This window comes from Crinia signifera, chromosome 5 (genome assembly GCF_055691185.1).
Source record: "Crinia signifera chromosome 5, ASM5569118v1, whole genome shotgun sequence".
NCBI classification, from domain to species: domain Eukaryota; kingdom Metazoa; phylum Chordata; class Amphibia; order Anura; family Myobatrachidae; genus Crinia; species Crinia signifera.
In genome coordinates, this window is record NC_139221.1 from 105,969,342 (window position 1) to 105,992,179 (window position 22,838).

The 22,838-nt window shown below is 42.9% G+C and overlaps 1 protein-coding gene across 2 annotated transcripts in view; it reads left to right on the plus strand.

The window, feature by feature from the left end:
* KCNG2 (potassium voltage-gated channel modifier subfamily G member 2) overlaps positions 1–5,778 on the plus strand; it is a 148,933-nt gene extending 143,155 nt beyond the window's left edge. For both annotated transcript variants that reach the window (XM_083187789.1, XM_083187788.1), the window contains one exon: positions 2,422–5,778. In XM_083187789.1, the coding sequence (XP_083043915.1) occupies positions 2,422–3,129 (708 nt within the window). In that variant the 3' untranslated portion in view covers positions 3,130–5,778. The remainder of the gene's footprint in view (positions 1–2,421) is intronic.
* The last annotated feature ends 17,060 nt before the right edge of the window (positions 5,779–22,838 follow it).

A 22,838-nucleotide genomic window follows, 5' to 3' on the forward strand; every position in this document is an offset into this window, starting at 1 on the left:
CAGACCTTAGGTGCAATTGGCATACTCTCATTTACCTTTCACTACTCTACAGCATATGGTGGTAAGCAGATATTTAGTTAATTCTTATACTTTAACCATCATATTAGTAAATACAAGTGGTTGCGTGTGTATTAACTATACCTGTAAAAGAGCAATAAGCTACATTTCTCTTGATTACACTTAATGAACAATGTGATCCAGAGCTCTCATTTTCTGTCCAGCAGCAAAAAGTAAGAACTCAGCACCTGTGAACTGTGAATCTTTTCCATCTAATCTTAAATCTTCTATATAGATTACCTGGGAGAAAATAAAGTCCCTTTGATAGTTGGATGCAGCTGTGCTTATATTTAGTGATTTCAGATGTTTATTTAATAGCATCACAGCAAGCTATTACAGTATATTTTTATTCATAGTTTGACATACTGGGTGGGATGTACTAAAGGGAAAATGCGGTAAAACGCCTGTTTTACCGCTACTATTACCCGGCCACAACGATTTCGCCGGGCATGGTATCGCCACCCAAAGGTGGCGATACCCTATAGAAGCCTATGGGCTTCTTTTTGCCGCCTCGCCGCAACCCCACCGCCTCGCTGACCCCCCCTCTTCCCCTCCTTTGGGCTTACTTTCTTGCAGGTCCTCCTGGACCTCGGAAGGTAAGCCCTTCCTCCCCCTTGCAACGCAGCCGGACGTCCTTCCGGCTGCAGGGGGAGGAGGAGGCGCGAGTTGAGGACGGAAATAGACGAGCTCCGGCAGGGAGCTCGCCTATTTCCGGCTTTTCTCGGCAGAACGAGCACGACAGCTTGTGATGTCGGGCTCGTTCTGCGGAGAAACCCTGTTCAATGCTGTCGGGGAAGACCGCATTGAATAGGGCCCCGCAGCCATCTCCCCCGTCGGGAGATGGCTGTGGGAGGTCGACAAAGATTGAATACCCCCCTTAGTCTTTTTCCAATAAACTTACTCTGGTGAATGAGAAACTTATTACTGCGCTTCTCTGTAGGCAACAAAAGGGATTATCTTTGGGGGTATATGTGGGGGGAAATTTGCTAAAGTCTGTTTTAGTGAAAATGCTATTTATTCAAAGATTTACTAAAGGCAAAAGGTCACATTAGACGACATCACTGTCTCCACTCTAAGAAAACAAAACATTACACATATTAAGCTGGTTTCCAAACTGTAGAAATCCCACTGTAAAAAAAGGTGGTTGTCAGAGGAAAGACAAAAATGTAATTAAGCATAAAAATTCCTGTTCGTTAAATATTCTATGCCTCTCAGTATCAGACAAGGTCCTCTAGGGAAGAGGGGTTCCCCCCCAAAAAACTGTAAGCCACCACATCTAGTGATGCTTGCCATAATGCTACAAATATATAGGTTCCCCCAGTAGTGTCCATATTCAAAGACAAGTAAATCAGAGTTCCCCAATTAAAAAGAAAAAGATAGAGCATTGCCATTGCAGAAACATCAACTAATTGTACCTCATAATGGGCCAGATGCACTAAGCTTCAAAAAGTGATAAAATGAAGAGTGGCAACCAACCAATCAGCTCCTCTCTGACATTTTTCAAAACAGCATGTGACATGGCAGGTGGGAGCTGATTGGCTGGCTGTTTAATACTCTTCATTTTATCACTTTTGAAGCTTAGTGCATCTGGCCCAATATCTTCTGTAGTGCAGTTTCCCTAACTGATACTTATCTGGACCTTTCTTGTTTTGGTACTTAATCCACTTGGAGGGGGTGGTGGATCCTTATACACAGAGTTGGCTTGTCCAGGAGTTAATGTTCTGTAAACCCACATACATAAGATATGGGTAGCCAATCAGAAGTAGTCTCTTTTCTATTACAAATGGCATTAGAATTACTACTATTATATATTTTGAATATATACATTATACTGCACAGACTATGGTGTATTTTATACAGTGCATTGCTGTTATTAAGCTGGTACATTATCATGCATGCACTAGCAGTGTCTACTATATATATAAATTCATCAAGGGGCCCAGCACAGGCACTCCCTAATGTTTAGCCAAACCTCTGTGGTGGCTGGCCACACCCCCTCTTGAGACTAGCCACACATGGACCCCTAGCAATGCATTCTCCCAGTGGGCCTTTCATGCCCCTTTCCGACACTGCCTAGACTGGCTAATGCTGTGCTATTACCCAATATAAGGTGATGCTTCCCATTGTTTTTACCTGACAGAATAGATGGCCCTAAGCCACATGTGTTTTGGGGATTTTCTAGACTCTTCAATAAAATGCTAGTGACGTTTGGCAGTTTTGAAGTCAAATAAGTATTAAGACTATAGAAATGAACATATTGAAAATGAAAAATGTTGATTTTTGACTGTAATGGCACTATCAATATTTATTTGACATAGTTTGTGCCTCAATATACTAACTGTTTTTTTTGTTGTTTTTTTTTAGGGAGAATGTTCCCAGAAGTGCTACAATATGTTTGTATTAGAGACTGTTTGTGTAGCCTGGTTTTCCTTAGAGTTCATCCTGCGATTCATCCAAGCTGAGAGCAAGTGCGTATTCTTAAGGACACCACTCAACTTAATTGACATGATGGCCATCTTGCCTTACTACATTACTTTAATAGTGGATTCACTTTCAGGAGGAAAAACTGGAGCAAAAGGAAATAAGTACCTGGAGAAAGTGGGCCTGGTCCTTCGTGTGCTTCGGGCTTTGAGAATATTGTATGTCATGAGGCTAGCAAGACATTCTCTAGGACTCCAGACATTGGGCCTCACAGTCAGGAGGTGCACCAGAGAATTTGGACTCCTCTTGCTTTTTTTGTGCGTTGCCATGGCCCTGTTTTCTCCTCTTGTTTATCTGGCAGAAAATGAACTTGGTGCCAAGCAGGAATTTACCAGTATCCCAGGTAGTTACTGGTGGGCAGTAATTTCCATGACAACAGTAGGCTATGGTGACATGGTTCCTCGAAGCATTCCAGGACAAGTGGTGGCACTCAGCAGCATACTGAGTGGAATTTTGCTAATGGCATTTCCTGTCACCTCCATATTTCACACTTTTTCACGTACTTATACTGAGCTAAAGGAACAACAACAAAGAGCCAGTAGGCAGCTACATAGGCTTGAAGAGAGAAATCAGTGCATAGATGCTGACTAGAACAGAATTTGATTTGCCTTGAGTTAAACAGTATCAGTGAGTGAAGTGAGCTAGGATGTTTGGGTTTGGTGTTAAATAAAACTGTACAACAACTTTGAACACAATTTACTAATTAGGAGTCTAATTTTGTATTTTGTACTGTTTAAAAGTTGGATATGTAATATGTTTGACCTTGTTAAGTAAACCATTATACTTGGACATATGCTGGTGAAATACAACACACAAAAAAATATTATATTTTATATTCCAAATTTCCAACATAGAGCTTAATGTAAAAGCCTGCAAGAAGCAGGAATTGCAGGATTTTAAGCAAGTTTGTCTGTAATTTTTAAGCTGCATTAATTTACATGGGTTTTGAATCCTGCACTTCCTGTTATGGCCGGTGAACGTTTTTCAGCACCCTAGGCAATACTTCAGCTTACTGCTGTCATCCCCACCCACACCAATACCAACTTTCCAGAACCTGGAAATGTGAAGGTGGACTCTTAAAGTGTCAAGTTCAACACCTTCTGCTTGCATTACGTTCAACAAGGATGCCTCACTCAGAGTCATCCTTAATTTTGTTATAGACTCTGTGGCACCCCAAGATTCTGGAGCCCCTAGGCAGCTACTTGAACCTGTTTAATGGTACAGCCACCCTGCTTCTTGCAGGCTACTACGTTTAGCCCAGGGCTGGGCAACACCGGCCCTCCAGATGTTGATGAACTACACATCCCAGCATGCCTTGCATCAGTTTTAGCATGGCCACATAGCAAAACTAATGCAAAGCATCCTGGGATGTGTAGTTCATTAACATCTAGAGGGCCGATGTTGCCCAGCCCTGGTTTAGCCCATAGTCTCTATGACTCAAAAGCAGAGTTGAAAACATTTGTGGCAAATTATAGAAACTGACTTAACTGACTTTGTGAACTTTTAAAATTAAATCCTTTTATAATCTGGGGTTTTTTTGTTGTTTTTTTTTTTTAAAGAAAGCTTTAATGGGAATTAAACATGTATGCTTTTAGATGCATATCTTTGTATGTGAGAATTCAGTAACTTAGTTTATATTTTCACATGCTACAGAAATTGTTGCTGTACTAAAGAAAATTCAGTCTCCAGAGAAGCAAAATCCAGAAAGAATATTTGGGGCGCTTAGTTATACCAGTCACAGTTTTAATAAAACCAAATTATTTCTGCCACAAATCACAGAATAAATATACTGAATAATAAAAAATATAAAAAGAATAGTAATATCAATAATAATTTCAAAATGACAAAGAGAGTATGCAATATTAAAATTTCAGTTGTGGATATAGACACACTTGCAGCTATTATTAAGTGTGTAATACACTTTTGGTGTTTTAGAATGGCCTCAGATCCTCAGTCTGAATTACTGTACGTAGAAGGAAATATTTCTTATTTTATGTGATAGTATCTAGAAATTTGGGGAAACTGCCGGTAATCAATAGTGTGTCACAGCAAGGCTATCCACACAATGTCATGATAGAGGGTAATGTTACCCCTGAGTGTGTAGTTAAATGTCCCCAGTATTATCCATACAGGAGCATCCTCAGTTAGCAATGTGCAGACTTAGACCTGGATCTGCGGCGGTGTAAATGGGGTCAAGCCCTGTCCATTACATGGGTCCTCTACCCAGGTCCAGACATGGGTAGAGAACATGGTTAGGACCCGTGTAGTGGCCAGTGTATTTGGTCCCGCTGCAGGTGTGCAGCACTGGGTCCCTGTGGCAGATGGGCAGTCAGTGGCGAGGTCCCATGTGCCGGAACGGACCCCGGCAGAGGAGGCGGCACTCGTCAGACTACAGAAAAGATGTCTTTTAATATCCAACACTTTTGGGGTTACACCCCATTGTCAGGGATAGATAGCTTACACAAAATAACACAGGAAATACAAGCTAATATATACCCACACAGGTACCCCCCCCCCCCCCCCACCTAACCGCAGGCTAATTGCACACACCTGCCGGACTGGGGATAAACTACAAAGCCAGTTATGACTGGGTGTGCCCCGCAGGCTGCAGAGTTCCCCCATGTCCCGCAGCCAGTCTCTCCGGCGCATTCCTTATGCCCAGGTCGAAGTGCTGTGTAAATGGGGTATAAAGGGTTTTTGGTGTAAAAGGAGTGCAGTAAATCTCCTGGCATGTGTGAAGGGCTTGCACTGCCCAGCTGGATGAAGCTGCTGTGTAGTATCAGGGACGCTACCTATGATGGTGCCGTGGATAGCACGGATTACCCGGCTGCCTGACCTCAGGACCCAACATTATCTTTCCGGCCGCCTTGGGAAACCTCACCACTGGCAGCTTACAGGTGATGTATGGGTTCCAGCCGTCCCTTATAGCCAGCGTGTGCAGGATGCGGCTTGTAGTTGCCATTGGAGTCCTGGCGTGTAATGCCCCTTTCAGACCGCACTTAAAAAACGGTATTTTGCCAATTTTTAACCGTTTTAAAACGGTAATCTGTGCGGTCTGAAAGGTGCAGGACCACTTTACCATTTTACAAAAGCCGTTTTTGTAAAACGGTTAAAACGGAGGGTCCTACCCATTTCAGACCCGGTATTTTGGCATCAAAATCGGGTCTGAAACGGTATTTAGGACCCAGCCAATGAGCTGGGTCCTAAATTCAGCGCAGTGAATATTTAATGAGCGCTCATTAAATATTCACAGCACTGGAGCCCCCCCCCCCCCCTCACCCCGCAATGTGTTTATGAACCCCCCCACCTGCAATGTGTTTAAGAATCCCCCCCCTCCCTGCAGCCGGTACCTCCCGTTGCAGATCCCGGCAATACTGTATGGACGGAGGCACTTATGAAAAAAAGTGTCTTTCGGAAAATGGCTGCCCTATAGGAAAACCTGTTTAAAAAAACTGTCTTTCGTATGGGGGCAGCCATTTTCCGAAAGTCACTTTTCTTATAAGAAAAGCGACTTTCGGAAAATGGCTGCCCCCATACGAAAGACAGTTTTTTTAAACACGTTTTCCTATGCGGCAGCCATTTTCCGAAAGACACTTTTTTCATAAGTGCATCCGTTTTCACAGTACTGCCGGGATCTGCAACGGGGAGGTACTGGCTGCATGGGGGAGGGGGGTTCTTAAACACATTGGGGGGGTTTATGTGTGATGTTAACCCTAGGGGGGGGATGTTAACCCGCGGGGGGGGGATTACGCTGATTTAACCCTGTATTTGGAAAGTTTCCAAAAACGGGTCTGCCAGTGTCAAAAAAAGGGCACTTAAACGGTAATATACCGTTTAAGAGATGCGGTGTGAAAGGGGTTTTTCCTGGCAGACCCGTTTTTGGAAACGGTTTCAAATACAGGGTCAAATCCAGTTATGCGGTCTGAAAGCAGCATAAATGAGCTGGCGGAGGATGAGGACAGCAGGGTATTCCAACATAAAAGATCCTCTAAGACGCATTTCACCGCACACAGGATAGGATTTTCAATAAGGAGTAGATGTAAATTCATTCCATCGGGCATATATACCAATATGATAAACCCAGTTCAGGTGTTTTATGGTAATTAGCCAATAATAGTCTCTTAGTCGCATCCTTTCAATTACTACAGCGTGTCTGAATAGTAAATTGCACAGATACTCACTAATGGTAACGTTATGTCTAAAATATATATACACATACAAATATCAGTTATTTATGTAGCTGAGTATGTGGCAGTCTACTTGATGCAGAGGAGACAGGATTAGGACGACTTGACAAACTTCTAAAAATATTCTACATTGTATCACAGTTTGTATTAACGTTTTTCGTTCATTCGCAACACGAGCTTCCATAAGAATATTACCTAAAAGCTTTCTAAGTTGGAGATTGCAGTAGATAGTATGTATTCAAATTGCACTAATGCTAAACTACTTAAAGGTATAGGCAATAGATAGTTCTCAATTGGCAGCCAAACAGCTTATTTACGAGCCCTAGTATAATATTTGAGCACTAGTATACTATTTTATTATTTATAATATTTATTCTGTGATTTGTGGCAGTAATACATTTGTTTAATTAAAACTGTGACTGGGGGTATAACTAAGTGACCCACATATTCCTTCTATTTTTATTAATGTTTGGGAGGCAATACACACTGGTATTCTCTAGAATTTTTTTAATTCTCAAACCAAAATCCAGAAAATGTTTTTTTTTTTTTTTTTTTTAAATAAAGAGATATTATACTCTTATATGAAAATGTAGAATACCTAATTATATAGAATAAGAGAACGAGTAAGCTTGTCGTGCAAGAGAGAGAGAAAGATAGACAGAGAAAGATGTATCAAGCCTTGAGGTGGGATGTATCCACTACAATAGCGTTTGACACATTCTGAATCTGTATAAACAGGGCCGGCGCCACCACTAGGCAAATCTAGGCATTTGCCTAGGGCGCCGGCCACTGGAGGGCGGTATTTCACCTCCCTTGCTGCCCGGGTACCTGTCCTGCGGCGCTGTGCGTATATAAAGCTGGCGGCGGCGGCAGCAGCGGGGGGTCCCTGCAGTCAATAAGAATTTAATAACGAGCGCTATCCGCCGGGCTATGCAGAAGCGCTTCTGTTTTCAGCGTGCGCCGTGCGGCCAGTGTTTCCAAAACAGAAGCGCAACCGCATAGCCCGGCGAATAGCGCTCGTTATTTCTTATTGACTGCAGGGACCCCCCGCTGCCAGCTTTACAGTGCCGCAGGACAGGTACCCGGGCGGCAGACACCAGGGCGCCCCCACCCCGACTTGCCTGGGGCGCTCCGGTGCCTTGCACCGGCCCTGTGTATAAACTGGTCCGCAGCGCATATTAGGCCACAATATAGGCAGCATTTTATATTTATGCTTATGGGCTTCCTGATGCAGAGTTCCCCAGAGAATGATCCAAAGGATCACTATCTGACCCTCACCACAGCATGCACATGTGCAGGTCAACGTTGCACACCTATAGTGGCTCTCCTGGGTCATAAACCTGGAATTCCTCACTATACAAAAGACATTGCATATCAGCAGAGCTTACTTTTGCCTTTACATCATGCTATGAAGGTAGTAAATGTTGGGATGTATTGCGTACAAAAAGAAGTTTGATGCATGCCCCCTTGGAGAAAGCGAAAAGGGGCAAAGTACAAACCAATCAGCTTTCAACTGCCATTTTACAGGCTATGGGTGAGATGTACTAAGCCTTGAAAAGTGATAAAATGGAGAGTGATAAACCTGTGACATGGCAGTTATGTGCCGATTGGCTGGTTGTTTATCACTCTCCATTTTATCAATTTTCAAACTTAGTACATCTGGACCTAAGCTTAAAAAAATGCCAGATAGGAGCTGATTTGTTGGTACTTTATTGCTCTCTACTTTATCTCACTCAAAAGCTTGCTATATATCCAACTCTAGTAGAGAATGATAACATTGTTTTATATATATTTTTTTAGAAATGGCTTTGGGCAGTGACTTGGATTCTATATTTTATTTATCTATACAATTATCTTACCCTGTGTAACAATGCCAAACCTAAGCATTTTTATACTAGCAAATGTAAGATATAATGCATACTACATTATCATGTATCTTACACAATATTCTGTAACCATTTATAATATCATAAGGCATTATTTATCAAATCTGATTGCAAAACATCATTTTCAATAAATCCTTGATGGCTTACATGCCATCCTCAGGTTCAGTTATGTGGTGTTGGCTAAAGTTATGTCTCCATTCATCTACTTGCTTCTGATCTGCAGAATAGGTGGAAGAAGGTAATCAGAGGAAGAAAAGCTGATTAAGAACAGTAGCAGAAGATGTTGTAGAGCAAGAGGAAAAGAGGTTGTGAGGGGTGCAGAAGAAGAATGGGTGATGGGGAAAATGGTAATGGAAGAAAGTGGAGGATATATAGGGGGTGGTTCAGGTTGGGTTTACTTTTGGGTGTTCATTTGTTTCATTGCAGGGTGCACACTGGCTTCTTTATTCTTACACTGCAATATACATATCAGTTTGAAGTACACAACCCACCCACATCTAGCGCTCTCTGCACATGTTACATCAGCCCCACCTGCAGTGCACATGCATTTGTCCATTAAAGAAGGAGTTTGCCATCAACCTGAATCACCCCCATAGAGTATGATTATGGTAGACCTACAAGGTTAACTCTCTCTCTTCAAGGTTCATGGTACCCACAGGGTGACATTGTAGGCGGTTCAGAGGACTGTGGCACCAATCAGCGAAGCTTTCAGGTTTCCCAGGATGCACGGCTCCTCTCCCGCCTCCATGCCCCACCTGAGGTGTCAGAAGGACCTAATGTCCAAAGGAAGCATCCTGGAAGGCGAACGTGTCAAATGCATAGAGTTTTGTAAAGGTATGAACAGATGACAATGTTACAGCCTTGCACAGTTATTCAGCGGATGCCCCGCGGCGTGCTGCCCATGATGGACCTACCGATCTGGTAGAATGTGCATTTACTGACAATGGTAGAGGGAGATTAGCTTGCTGGTAAGCTTGCTGAATGACCATACGAATCCAGCGAACTGTTTGCTCGCTGGCCAGCCCTTTTTGTGAAAACCATATAGTACAAAGAGGGTGTCTGATTTCCTGAAGGAAGCAGTGCGGTCCAGATATATAGTTAGAGCCCTAACTACATCGAAGGAGCGTTCAGCCGGAGAGAGAACATCTGAATTGAAGGCGGGGACCACTATCTCCTGGTTGATGTGAAACTTGGAGACTACTTTGGGCAGGTGGGAAGCTTTGGTTCTTAGCACCGCCCTATCCAGATGGAAAATCAGAAAGGGAGGTCTGCATGAAAGAGCAGACAAATTCGATATGCGTCTGGCAGGCGCAATTGCCAAAAGGAACACAGTCTTAGCTGTGAGCCACTTAAGTCCCATGGTGTCATTAGAGGAACATATGGTGGTTGCATACGTATGACACCCTGGATGAAAGTACGTATATCTGGAAGAGAAGCAATCTTCCTTTGAAACACGACGGACAAAGCCGAGATATGCACCGTAAGCGAGGCTAACCTTAAACCTATACCTAAACCTCTCTGTAGAATAGCAAGGACTCTAGTAGTTTTTAATACTTTTGTTTCATACTTGTATCCCACAAGTATGACACGAAAGTGTTCAAAACTACTAGAGTCCTGCACACCAGGAGAAATAAGTGTGCCAGACCCTGTAGTAAATCCTTGCCGATGCGGGTTTAAGTGATTTGATCACTGTTTGGATGACCTTGGCAGAAAACCCTTTCTCTGTGGCAGTTTCAAGCACCACACCGTCAAAGACAGGCACTAAAGGTCTTGGTGTAGACAAGGACCCTGACTGACCAGGTCTGGTCGTATTGGCAACATGAACAGCTGCTGTATTGACAGCTGTTGTAGGTCTACGTACCAATGACAGCCAAGCGGGGGAATATCAGAATGATTTCCCCGCCTTCTTGTTTGAATTTCCGAATTACTCTGGGTATCATAAACAACGGGGGCAAAACATACGGAAGATGAAAGTTCCATGAAACTGACAGAGCATCCGCAAAGCTGGCTTGAGGATCCCTGGACCGCGACCCGTACACTAACGTTTTTTTGTTTTGATGGGACGCCATGAGATCCACATTTGGAAGGCCCCAATGGCTCACCAAATGAACATCTTGCTGACTTAGATAGTCCGCTTCCCAGTTTAGAATTCCTGGTATGAACACCGCTGACAGTGCCAGTAGGCAAAGTTAGGAATTTGGACACCTCTAGCATGGCTACTGCGCTGCGGGTGCCCCCCTGATGGTTTATGTATGCCACTGTTGTGGCATTGTCTGACCTCACTTGTACCGGTTTGCCTTGAAGATGATCCTGGAAGCAAACGAGAGCATGGTACACTGCTTGAAGCTCCAGGACATTGACGGACAGGCGTGTTTCCAGCTTGAACCATATGCCTTGCAAGGACCAGGATTCTACTACCGCTCCCCAGCCTCGTAGGCTGGCGTCAGTAGTGAGAATCCCTCCCCCTCCCCAACCCTGCCTGTCTCCCTGAAGCAGAGACGGCAGGGTTCACATCACCTGCTGCCCGGAAACTGGGACACGCGTCCTAGTCAGATGGAGCGCCATCTCACCAGTGGGGGCATTCTGGCGAGCCCCGGCGCTGGCTGAGAAGCGCTCCATCTGTACTAAATTTGAATACTTCTATGATTGTTTATTAATCCTGTAAGAAACATGAATATATAGTTTGTTTTATCACTGTCTACTATTGAAAAGCGCAACGGAATCTGCTGCGCTATATAAGAACCTGTAAATAAATAAATAATAAATAAATATATATATATATATATATATATATAAATATATATATATATATATATATATTAGAAAATGGAAGGAAAAAAGCGCTTCATGGTGCATTAAAAGGAGTTTAATAAAGCAGACTAAAAAATCAACGGTACATATCAATAAAGCCTCGTACCATGAATAAGCACTCTGTGGGCTGGATACCACACGGTTTAAATATCATATAAACACAGGCACAGCTGCTCACTTGAACCATCAATGGACCCGCCGGACCTCTTACCGCGCACCGCCACGCTGGATTGCTGGGCGGGGAATGGAGAGGCACAGTAGGGGAACATGTCTGGAGAGCAGGAACATATATATTATTATCCCAAAAGAAAATTACTACAATTTTGACAACATAAGTGTAACCATGTCTGCTCAGTCACATTATACACCTTGTCACTAGTCAGTTCTGATTTCAGTTTATTGGCCAAGATGCAACAGGGAAATTTTTTGTCCATTTTATGGTCTACGATCTCAATAAGTTGGATAACCGTATAAAAAAAACGAGACACCCCAAATGCACCCACACAGAACCACAGAAGGACTACACCTTGAAGTCTGTAATTGAAAACTCTTTGTTGAGGATTGAGACTCTGTTGTGGAAATAGTCGCAAAATATTTGTGTGAAGTTTGAATGCCTCGTCCCCTACTATGACAGAAGGATGGAGGTATTTTTCTGTGTTTACACCATGCTGCTGGTAAGTTTAGCTCACCAGAATATAGCTGGTAAATGTCTTGAAAACCAGAAGAATCTCCTCCTTTGTAATATGAGCCAACATCAGTTGCTATGAAATAAATGCTTGTGTCTGCAATAACCATTAATTGTACAGAATTTTTTTTTTTTATACTGTAGTAAAAATTAGATCCAGACTTATTGGGATTTGTACACCTGATATGTTTACCAGCTACAGAACCAACACAGTTTGAAAAATTGGTTTTCAAATAAAAGTTCTCAACAATTTCCAACCACTTTTCTTCCGTTGATTCAGAGATTTGTAATTATTTAAAGTTTCTCATACTATGGGCCTGATTCAGACCTATTTGCGAGGCTGTGTATGTTTGCAGCCTAGCGAAAAGGGAGGGTCCCCCCTCCAGAATTAATCCTGCTTGGGCTGAAGCCGGGGCTGTCCTCGGTGCCCCAGGGTGGTGGGCACCGGGCTGATTGCAGAGTAAAAAATAGAATAAACTATTCTATATTGTTGTGGAACTACAAGTCTCAGCAAGCCTGTACCGCATTTAGGGACTTGAAGAACCACAAGTCCCACCATGCGGGGCAATAAAGGGCCCGCTGGTGCTTGTAGATCTACAACAATGCCAATAGTTTAATAAAAAAACACACACACACAAAAAGTTAAACTTATTATATTCGTAGCCCATACATACATATACTAACATAAATATGTCAATAGTAAACAAATAATTAAAGAAAACATAGGCCAATTAACCAATATAAACGGTAATAGCTTTACAGAGGATAAGAGCAAAGCAGAATTGTTAAATGAGTTTTTCTCATCAGTGTTTACTAGGGAAGAGCAGACAGTGTAGCATACAGGTACCACAAATGGGACGAGCAACCCAGATCTTAAAATCAATTTCACGACAGATGAGACAACATTATGGCTTAGCAAAATCAAAACAAACAAATCCCCAGGCCCTGATGGGATTCATCCTAGGGTACTAATGGAATAAAGGGAGGAATTAGAAACACCATTTATTAAGTTTTTGAGAACTCATTATCATCTGGTAAGGTACAAAAGACTGGAGAACATCGGAGATAGTACCAATATTCAAAAAAGAAGAAAGGGATGACCCAGCTAACTACAGACCTTTGAGCTTAACATCAATAGTGGGATGGGATCCAAAAGTATTTAGAGCTTCACAGTATTAACCAATATGGGTTTGTGAAGAATCGTTCATGCCAAATAAATTCATTAGGGTTTTATGAGGATGTCAGCAACAACCTTGATAATGGAAATGCAGTAGACGTGGCCTTCCTAGATTTTGCTAAGGCTTTTGACACGGTTTCACATAAGAGGTTAATAAATAAAATGGAAAATCTGGGACATGGGGAAAGCATTTGTAGATGGGAAGGAACTGGCTGCGTAATAGTTAATTGAAAATGGTGCAGTTTCAAATATGATACCAGTACTAAGTGGAGTGCCACAGGGGTCGGTGCTAGGGCCCCTTTTATTTAATATATTTATTAATGATATTGGGGTGGGTATACCCAGCAATGTTTCCATCTTTGTTGATGACGCAAAACTGAGCAGAGTAATTCGATCAACCGAGGATGTCGCCACGCTTCAAAGCGATCTCAATAAATTAGACAAGTGGACAAAAAAGTGGAAAATGAGGTTCAATGTGGATAAATGCAAGGTTATGCATCTTGGGAAACATAACCAATGTGCTAGCTATAATGTAAGTGGGGAGGCACTGGGTAATGTAGAACTTGAAAAAGACCTAGGAGTTAAAATAGATAACAAGCTGGGGTGTAGTGCTCAATGTCATATAGCTACAAATAAGGCCAACAGGATACTAGCATGCATAAAAATGGGTATGGAGACTAGGAACTCAAATGTAATTATGCCACTGTACAATGCATTGATTAGACCACATCTAGAATATGGAGTACAATTCTGGGCCCCGCACTATAAAAAGGACATCATAGAACTGGAAAAAGTCCAAAGAAGAGCAACAAAGCTGATAAAGGGAATGGAGAATTTAAGCTATGAAGATGGATTGAACCATTTAGGATTGTTTACGCTAGAAAAGAGATGTTTAGGGAGGGACGTGCTTAACATGTACAAATATATCAGGGGCCAATATAAGGAACTGTCAGACACCCTCTTTACTGTAAGAAAGGATTTAAGGACATGAGTTTATATTAGAGGAAAGAAGATTTTGTTCCCTTAGAAGAAAACATTTTTGTTACAGTAAGGCAGCCAAACTATGGAACTCTCTTCCTGGAGAGATGGTGTTGGAAGACACAATACATACATTTAAAATAAGGTTGGACAAACATCTATTGGTTAAAAACATACAGGGGTACAAACAATAATCATAATCCTTAAATCATATCAGTATACACTACGTATAGCAAGGGATGAAGCTAATACACCAAGGTTGAACTGGATGGATGTGAGCCTTTATTCAGCCTTAAATACTATGTAAGTATGTAACTATGGGCCTTATTCTGGTTCGGTCGGCCAAACGTACATACGGTCCGTTTCACCGTACGTTTCCCGTACGCGGACGGTGAGCGTAAGTCCGCCCACAAAACATCCGCATACGGACGGTCACAAACACCGACAAAGGGGAGTGGCGTACACTTGAGCGTACGCCACCGTACACGGACGGATCTCCTCTTAGCCACCGATAACTGGCATACAACAGAGCGTACGCCACCATTTACGGATGTCTCTCGGCCGGTTTTCCACCGACATCTTGCGGCTATCTGAGCGTACGCCACCGTGCATGGATGGGTCTTGCCTGTTTTCAATGTTAAACTCAGCGTATGTCACCGATCGTGAGAGTACATCCGTGCACGGTGGCATACCCTTCACATATATGGCACTGCAAATCTAGCCTTTCAACTATGATTAAGCCAATTAAATGAATTATTCTAATTGCTATTCAATTATTGTTTTCTATTACCTCAATTGTCTACCTTAATGAACACCCTAATAAAAATACATTTTACCCCTCCTTACATGTATATTTATTATGTTCTAATGTTGCATTTTAATCACTATCTATGTGTCCCCACATTGCTTTTACTTTTAAATAAAGTTATGTTGTGTTAGAGTGAAAAAGTTGACACATGTCGACTTCTGTAAATTGAGTGTCCTGCTGTTTAAAGTATATAAAAACACTTACTGAATGTGTGTAAATGGTTATAAACTAACTACCTTGCCATATATAAGCAGGTCTTAAAATGAATCTTACCTAAAATTAAACCAACCTTTACATGTAGAGAAGTGTAGAAAGATATGCTTCCAATGTGTTTGTGGGCTGTGTGTGGCTTGCAGGTAGTGAAATAATGGTTTTCACTTAATAGGCTGCAGCATTGCTTATTACATTCAGGTGTATGTGTTTGAGTAGTAATCAGCGTTAATTAGCAGACCCAGGCGTCCGCTCTCATACGGTATCTCTAGGGGTGGTCTGGAGGTATCGTTGGCGTCCGCCTATTTTCTATCCGAAATGCACGGTGCTTCGCTGATCGAGCGGTTGTAGCACCGTACATTTTTGGTGCACACCCCCGTGTACGCCCATGTTTACGCCCAGTTTTCCTCATTATTTTGGCCGCTCCCCTCAACACGCCCCTATGCCACCCACAATGACCGTGCTCTTGCGGACAGGTTTTTTTCGCACAGAGAGACCCGTCCGTGAGCGGTGTGAAGTCGGCGCGCCTGCGCTTTGCGGAAGATACGCATGCGCAGAACAAAAAAATCCCCGATCCGACGGCGTACGGTCCCAACGCACCAAGCAGAATAAGGCCCTATGTAACTTACCTTGACCCAAAGGATCAGGCGCATTCTCCTGAAGAAGCCCTTGCAGGGGTACCTGCGGAAAGAAATTATACTCACCAGCACCTCCGGCGTGGATCGCGTTCTCTTCATTACAAGTAGGTATCCCAAGATAGTTAAAATAAGAGAAGCGGATAATATTATTGTTTACATTCACTGCTCATCCCCCGAAGTGCGCAATTGACCGCCTAGCGGCCAATCATGAGGCCAATCAACGACGATCGCTGTGCAAATTTTGCAGGCTGTCCAACTATTAAACAACTGCGCATGCATATGGATTGTAGTGTGCATGCTCGAGGCCATCCAGGGATAAAATCAAGCATCTATTCTAATCACGAGCCATTCACAAGTTGATTGACAGTAAGCCGACATTTGTGGGTGTCACCCAGTTGTTTAGTAGGAGTAGTAGGAATGTCATGAAAAATGCAGGCATGCCCAAGCATTTTCAGCAAGGGTGTGTGATGTCAGCTCTGGTTTCAATCAGCCTGTTTCGATCACACTGGCCGAGGAGGTCCTGTGTTATGCACAGACTGTACACTGGGAAATTCCCATGATGGTGAGTGAGTTGCAAATGGTTTTGCAGCTGTTTGCCGATATGCTATATTTTTTAAAACCTTTTGCAGCCTCGCACAGGGCGAGATTTCACTCTGGCGAGGCAGCAGCTATCTGATTGCAGGGCTCTGCAAATTAGCAGAGAACCAATTACGTCAGAACAACCCCCATAATCTGTAGATTTGCACAGTGAGGTAGATGTAAGGCACAATCACATAGATTAACAGCAGCATTCAAATGATTAAACCAGAATATTACTGCTTTATGTTTACACTGCAATATAGATCTCACTTTGAAGTAAAACCCCACCCAAATCTAATTCTCTCTGCACAAGTAACACCTGCCCCACCTGCAGTGCACATGGTTTTGTCCATGTAAGAAGGATTTTGTCAGAAAGAGTGAACTAGAATAAGGCCCTAAGGGAGCAATAAAACATTCTATACTTTACTCACAAGAGCATTAATGTAGAGATAAAGCACAGTTCATAAAGCAATGAACAATTCTCTGAACAGTGGGAAAAGGTTTTATCTAAAATGGAGTAACTGTCTGTTAATGTTAATGATCTCTTCCTGTTTCCTTCCAGGACATCCGTACCAGTGCTGAAATTGTTAACTTCTGTTTTAAAACTTATCATTTCTAGCTACACTTCTTATTGGATGATCTGTCTGATGTTCTTTATTTATGACATGATTATATCAATATCTTTTTGAACTATTAATACTGGATCCAGCACTGGGAGTTTTAATCAGCAATTTCTTTCCAACTTACATTTATATGTGAATGGACAGCGCGGAATGTGAATGAAAGTCATAAATTATGCAAAATACTTTTTTTTTTCAATTATTTACAATTGTGAAATAATAACTTAGGTATAGATTTTATCTTATTCATTTTTTCTTGACATTTTATTTAATATTGGAGTTGTACTGTTATTAAGAGTTTTACCTACTGTTATACATGGGATAAAAAGTAAAAAGTAAAGTCTGAATAGAGAACTGAGCTACTCAAGGCATGGAATGACCTCAACTAACAGCAGTTACTGTAGTAAGTACTGGCCAGCTAGACAAGAGCCGCAAAAACTCCCACCAACATCTAAAAATGGGTGCACTGTGGGCCTGTGCGCACTCTACACCAGGGCTTAAAGTGGTCCTGGAGAGATGGGGGAACTCAGCTCCCTCTGCCACCCCCCCCCCCCCCACCCCCCATTAGGCAGAGTCAGGGCCAGTGGTGGGGGTTTTGGCACCCCCCTGCAAAGTATAATGCTGTTCTGTTAGAATTACTGCACAGGACCACCTTACCATTAGAGGTGGTGAAACTCCATTCCACCCTGTTCCTCTCCACTTTAACCCCTACTCCACACCCCAATGGCATAACTCCCAGAGGCAATTGAATTGTCTGCCTCCAGGCTCCAAGCCCTAATGGGGCACCTGCATATATATATACCAGCACCTCTGTGGTTCACAGTGGAATCCAAGTCTGACTGCTGTTCTTCCAATAGAGCTTTGCGGTGCACTTGCTGCTGCAGAGTTAATCAGCTCTGTCCCAGGTGCCCTGTTATCCCCTGCAATTGGACAAAGGATGGGTCGTGCCTGGAACCGCTTGGCCTGAGCCGCAGCAAGCAACAGTGCACCTGCAGGCAGCAGCTGAAGCTGGACTGTGAGACCAACTTGATGAATGTTCATCGATGATATAAAACGCCTCACCCTGACCCACTGGCCATTGTCACACCTTTTTCTGGGAAATAAGCGCCATATTCCAACTTGCCATTGGGCAACGGGGACGAACATAGGCCTCTGCCATGTCCTGCATCTATAATGAGTTATACAAAGACCACAAGAGCATAATCCACAAACCAATGCAACTGTTGTATGAGGGTAACAGCTATGCTCTCCCTGACTTTCTTTATTTGTTTTTTAAACAGCAGAAACATTAATATTGTATGAAGCCCTTCAGATAAGACGAAGTATTTGCAGATGGCTGTCTCAAACATAGTAGCGCTGCACAGCTGGCAGTGGGGAGGATTAATGAGATGAAAAGTGTCCTTGTGCTGTTTATACAGTTACAAATAAATTCTAATGTTCATAATAGAGTAGCATAGTGTCCTGGGACCATCACAATGCACATAGTCTAACTCTTATATTTATGGGTAACATTTGTATCCCATTCAATATTTCAGTACACTGTTTCAGTATATTTTTTTATTTAGCGGCATATTTATCAAAACGTTTTACTATAATAACATAAAAAAGGATGTTTTTACATCATATTATTTTAGTATAACTTAAATTAACTTCGGGCCTTTCCATTGAGAGTTCTTAAAATCTTCTCCATGTAGTAAAATTTGCATGTAAACCACATCATGGGGGTTATTCTATGTTAATCGGTCCCCCGCGCGTTTGCATGGGGGACCGATTTTTAGCATCTGCGCATGCGCAGCTATGCACATGTGCAGCTATTCGCATGTGCAGATGCTTAGTGCGAGTGGGTACAGTGAACTGCATGTTCGTCGTCCTGCTCGCACCTAGCAGTGTATTTTATGCTTATAATTAACACAATTCCACTTGATCCACGAGCGCAACAGTATAGTACTGTAGGTTTCTGACTTTTGAGGAAGGTCTTGCAGTAGAGCGTCTATATGGTCAGCGCCAGTGGGGATTTTTATCTATGGGCTGCAGCCCCACCCCCCACCCCACCAGGGACGTGCGGTGAGATTTGCACATAATATATGAGCCCAGGGGTACATGATGGCATTATACACAAGTGCAGCAGTATATACTGCTGGAGATTCGCTGAGTTTTATTAGGAGATTTGCAGAAAAGGTAGTCAAGTGAGGCACTGCCTCACCTGCCATAGACTTTTTACTCCAGAGTTTTGATGATAAAAATTATTAGAATAATAAAAATAATATTTTTTAAATAGATTCTTTATAAACTCAAAACTCCAGCATATACGTTAGTATGACAGGAAAGGCTGTGCCTCACCTGCCTCACCTCACAGCATGCCACTGCCCTCACTGGTAAAATCCGCCAATGTGCCCTGAATAAGTTAAACCAGATGCAGCCTGTGAGATTGCACTGGCTTCCCTGTGACTGGCAGTGCCTTCCTATTGGAAGTATGACCTGCCAGTTTCCAAAGGCAAACCCATTGTGAGCTGTTCCCTCCACAGAATCTGGGGTATGCGCATGCACATGCGCAGTACCAAGGCCAATACTGCACATCTGCAGTGTATAGGCACGGGGACCATGATTTACCTTCTATGGACTGCTACTGAAGTAGCCCAGAGAAGCTGGGGGCCAGGGCATGTGCAGTACAGAGGCACATGTGCCGGTCCTGAAACCAAGGTGGGGACTGATGGAGATGCAGCAGTGGCAGTGGGGACCAGCGGCATCAGAGGTGAGAGGGGGATGGCATCGTGGCCAATGGCAGCCCCCACCTGCCATGAGGTCAGCACAGTGCACTTTAAGATGTACATCTCTGCTCTTGTATCTGAAGATGCTGCTACACTTGTTATCTACAATTCCTAGAGTTACCTATAGGTTAAGTCATCCTGCTGTATATAACTCTATTGGCATAATTTCACCTGGCTGAGAACACTTTGCACCAGTTTTCATCGATTTACTATCACCACTGTAATTGTCTTGCTCTGCTAGTGTTTGACCTACAGTATATTTGCTACCAAAAACTCTGAATGTACTCTGCCCACTCTTGTTATCTGCAAGACTGAGCCCTGTACACTTTGGGCAGTATTCAATGTGAAATATTCTCTGTGCATGGCGAGAGATTTTTTCTCTCGCCATGCACTCGCCCTGTTCCGGAGGGCTCGCTGCCACTCCTGCTCCCACTATTCAATGTGGTTAAGACTCGCCGCCACTCGCGGCGAGTCTTAACCCCTGCAGCGGACGAGCGTCCGCGGCAGGGAGCTTGCAGGGAGCCGGGGGACGGTGCCAGCCAGGGAGATTAAAGTCTCCCTGGTTGCCCCAGAACATATGGGGAGGGTAGGTGGGCTCCCCGGGACCCAGGCAGCACAAGCTGCCCCCCCCCCTATAGCCAGCGGGGGACCCAGTATTCACTGCACCCGATCGTGCATATGTAATGATCGGATGCAGTGAATATATGAATATCTAATGAGCGGCTTGAGAGCTCCGGCCCCCTGCTGGCTGCTCTGTGTAAAAAAAATATATATATATATTTTTTTTTAAATTAAATATATATTCAAGTGCTATAAGCACATGAATAAAAATAACATGCCCCTTCACAGAAAAAAAATCCTGATTTTTTGACACCAAAATAAAAAAAAAAAAACCTTTTAGTTTAAAAGTTCATATTCCAGTTCTCCATGAAAAGATGGAGAATTGCTACACGGAGAGACACGGCGAAAATCACTTAAAAAGACGGCGAAAATATCACATTGAATAGGGTGGTTCACTTTTGGAGAGCAAAATGCTCCTTCCAACGCGAAAACAGCACAAACTCGCCATAAAACAAGGCAAATTTTTCTCATTGAATACTGGCCTTTGTTACAGTGTAATCTCAAATGGTACAATATTTTCCTAATTTACCGCGGGGGAATTCACGCCTTTTCATTTATACCCATAAATCATCACAGCTGCCCACAGTGATATCCACAGCCCTGAGACCATTGATGATTGTGTGAGTGTGACATGGTTAGCCTGTTGAAAATCATTTTAGTATAATAGATTTCTGGCTCAGAAGAAAGCCCTCTTTTATTACAGGTTTTATGGTTACAATGTCCACAATTATTTTTTTATTTTTGCATTACTATAATAGAACTGAAACTGCCATTAATACAGTGTATACACAGTATATATTCCTCTATGAAGTTGGGTTGGCTAAAATGTATGATACTTTGGGACTTATTGGCACATTATACTGTATATTAACTGGTCCCGCTAATACCAGCTGACAGTGTATTTATCCCATCTTTAACATAAGCGGTAGTAAAAGGAAGAGGTGGAAAGAAAATGCAAGAGCAATGGTCTTCTGTCTTCTCTGACCAGCTGCATAGTGCAGTACTTTGTTCTCTATGCTGAATACAGGGGTAAATGTGTGCAGCAGTGATTAGTAGTGAGCCAGTGGAGAAGTTGCACATGGCAACCAATCAGCATTGAAGTAACATTTACAATTTGCATACTATAAAATTGTTCGGAGCAACTGATAATTTTATCTATTAGCACATGTATCCACTCTTATCACGGCTTCATACAATTACCCCACAATTCTCAATATTTCTCTAAATTACACATAAATTAAATATCTTCATGTCACGACTGCAGATTTTGTGGGCCCAATTGGGACCAAGGTGGGTTGTAATGGATACAATGTCTGCACATAAATTAGGTAACATAGGTTTTGACAGAACTTCCTAACAGAGGCGCAGGGTCTAACTGACCAGCAGTTTTCACTAGGGACCCCCGCAAGGAAATTTTGACTTGGCTGCATTTGATTGACAGGTCTCGGCCCTCTGCAGTAAGTACTCAACGTTCATTTACCACACGAGGAGTCAACTGAACAGAACTCCTGTCGGAGAACTTGGTCGGAAGATACATCAGCTCAGTGTAGCAGACTGAATCTGTGGATACCAGAATATTGCAGTACAGCCTTTCTGTAGAGTCACTGGCCTGGAACAACTGAGGAAAGTCTCTAGGTAAAACAACAGAAGTGCGCCTCTTTGGCAAATACAAAACTAGATAAACTCAGAATGAATTTAAGATGGTCTCCTCTGAAAATAACACGAAAAAGGGATAACGGATAACTTAGAGATGGCCTCCTCGGTGGGAAATCTTCATCAGGAACAACTTAAACAGGCCTGACGTGCCAATAAAAGCAGGATCCGGGAACACCGGAAAGCTAGTCGCTCAGGGCTGGAGACTTGAATGTTGCTCTGCAGCTGAAGGTCTGATAAGCAACTGGACGCTGGGTAGCATTTTAATGGCACTGAGTGACTACATGGCAAAAGCCAGCCTGAAACCGGATGACATCTGTGGACCGGATAATGGCAGGTTACAAAACAGTGGCTGGATACAGTATGCTGGACTGAGCCAGATCACACACAGCATCTGGATAGCTGCTGAAGATGGGGTAATGGCAATAGCGATTATAAACCAGATCATGGAGCAAATAACAGTCTGATAGGACAAGCATCCAGAACATGCTTCAGGAAGGCAACTCCTGAGTTTCAAAGCAGGAAAATTATCCTTCCTGTCTTGCAAAAATTGGATGACAGAAGGAAGGGTGCTAAAAAATCAAAAGCATGGATTCAGGAGATCTGAGGCAAGACAAGACAGGTCAATGGCAAAGAACAGGACACCGCAGGCTTACGATTGATTTCTGCTGCAGGCTGG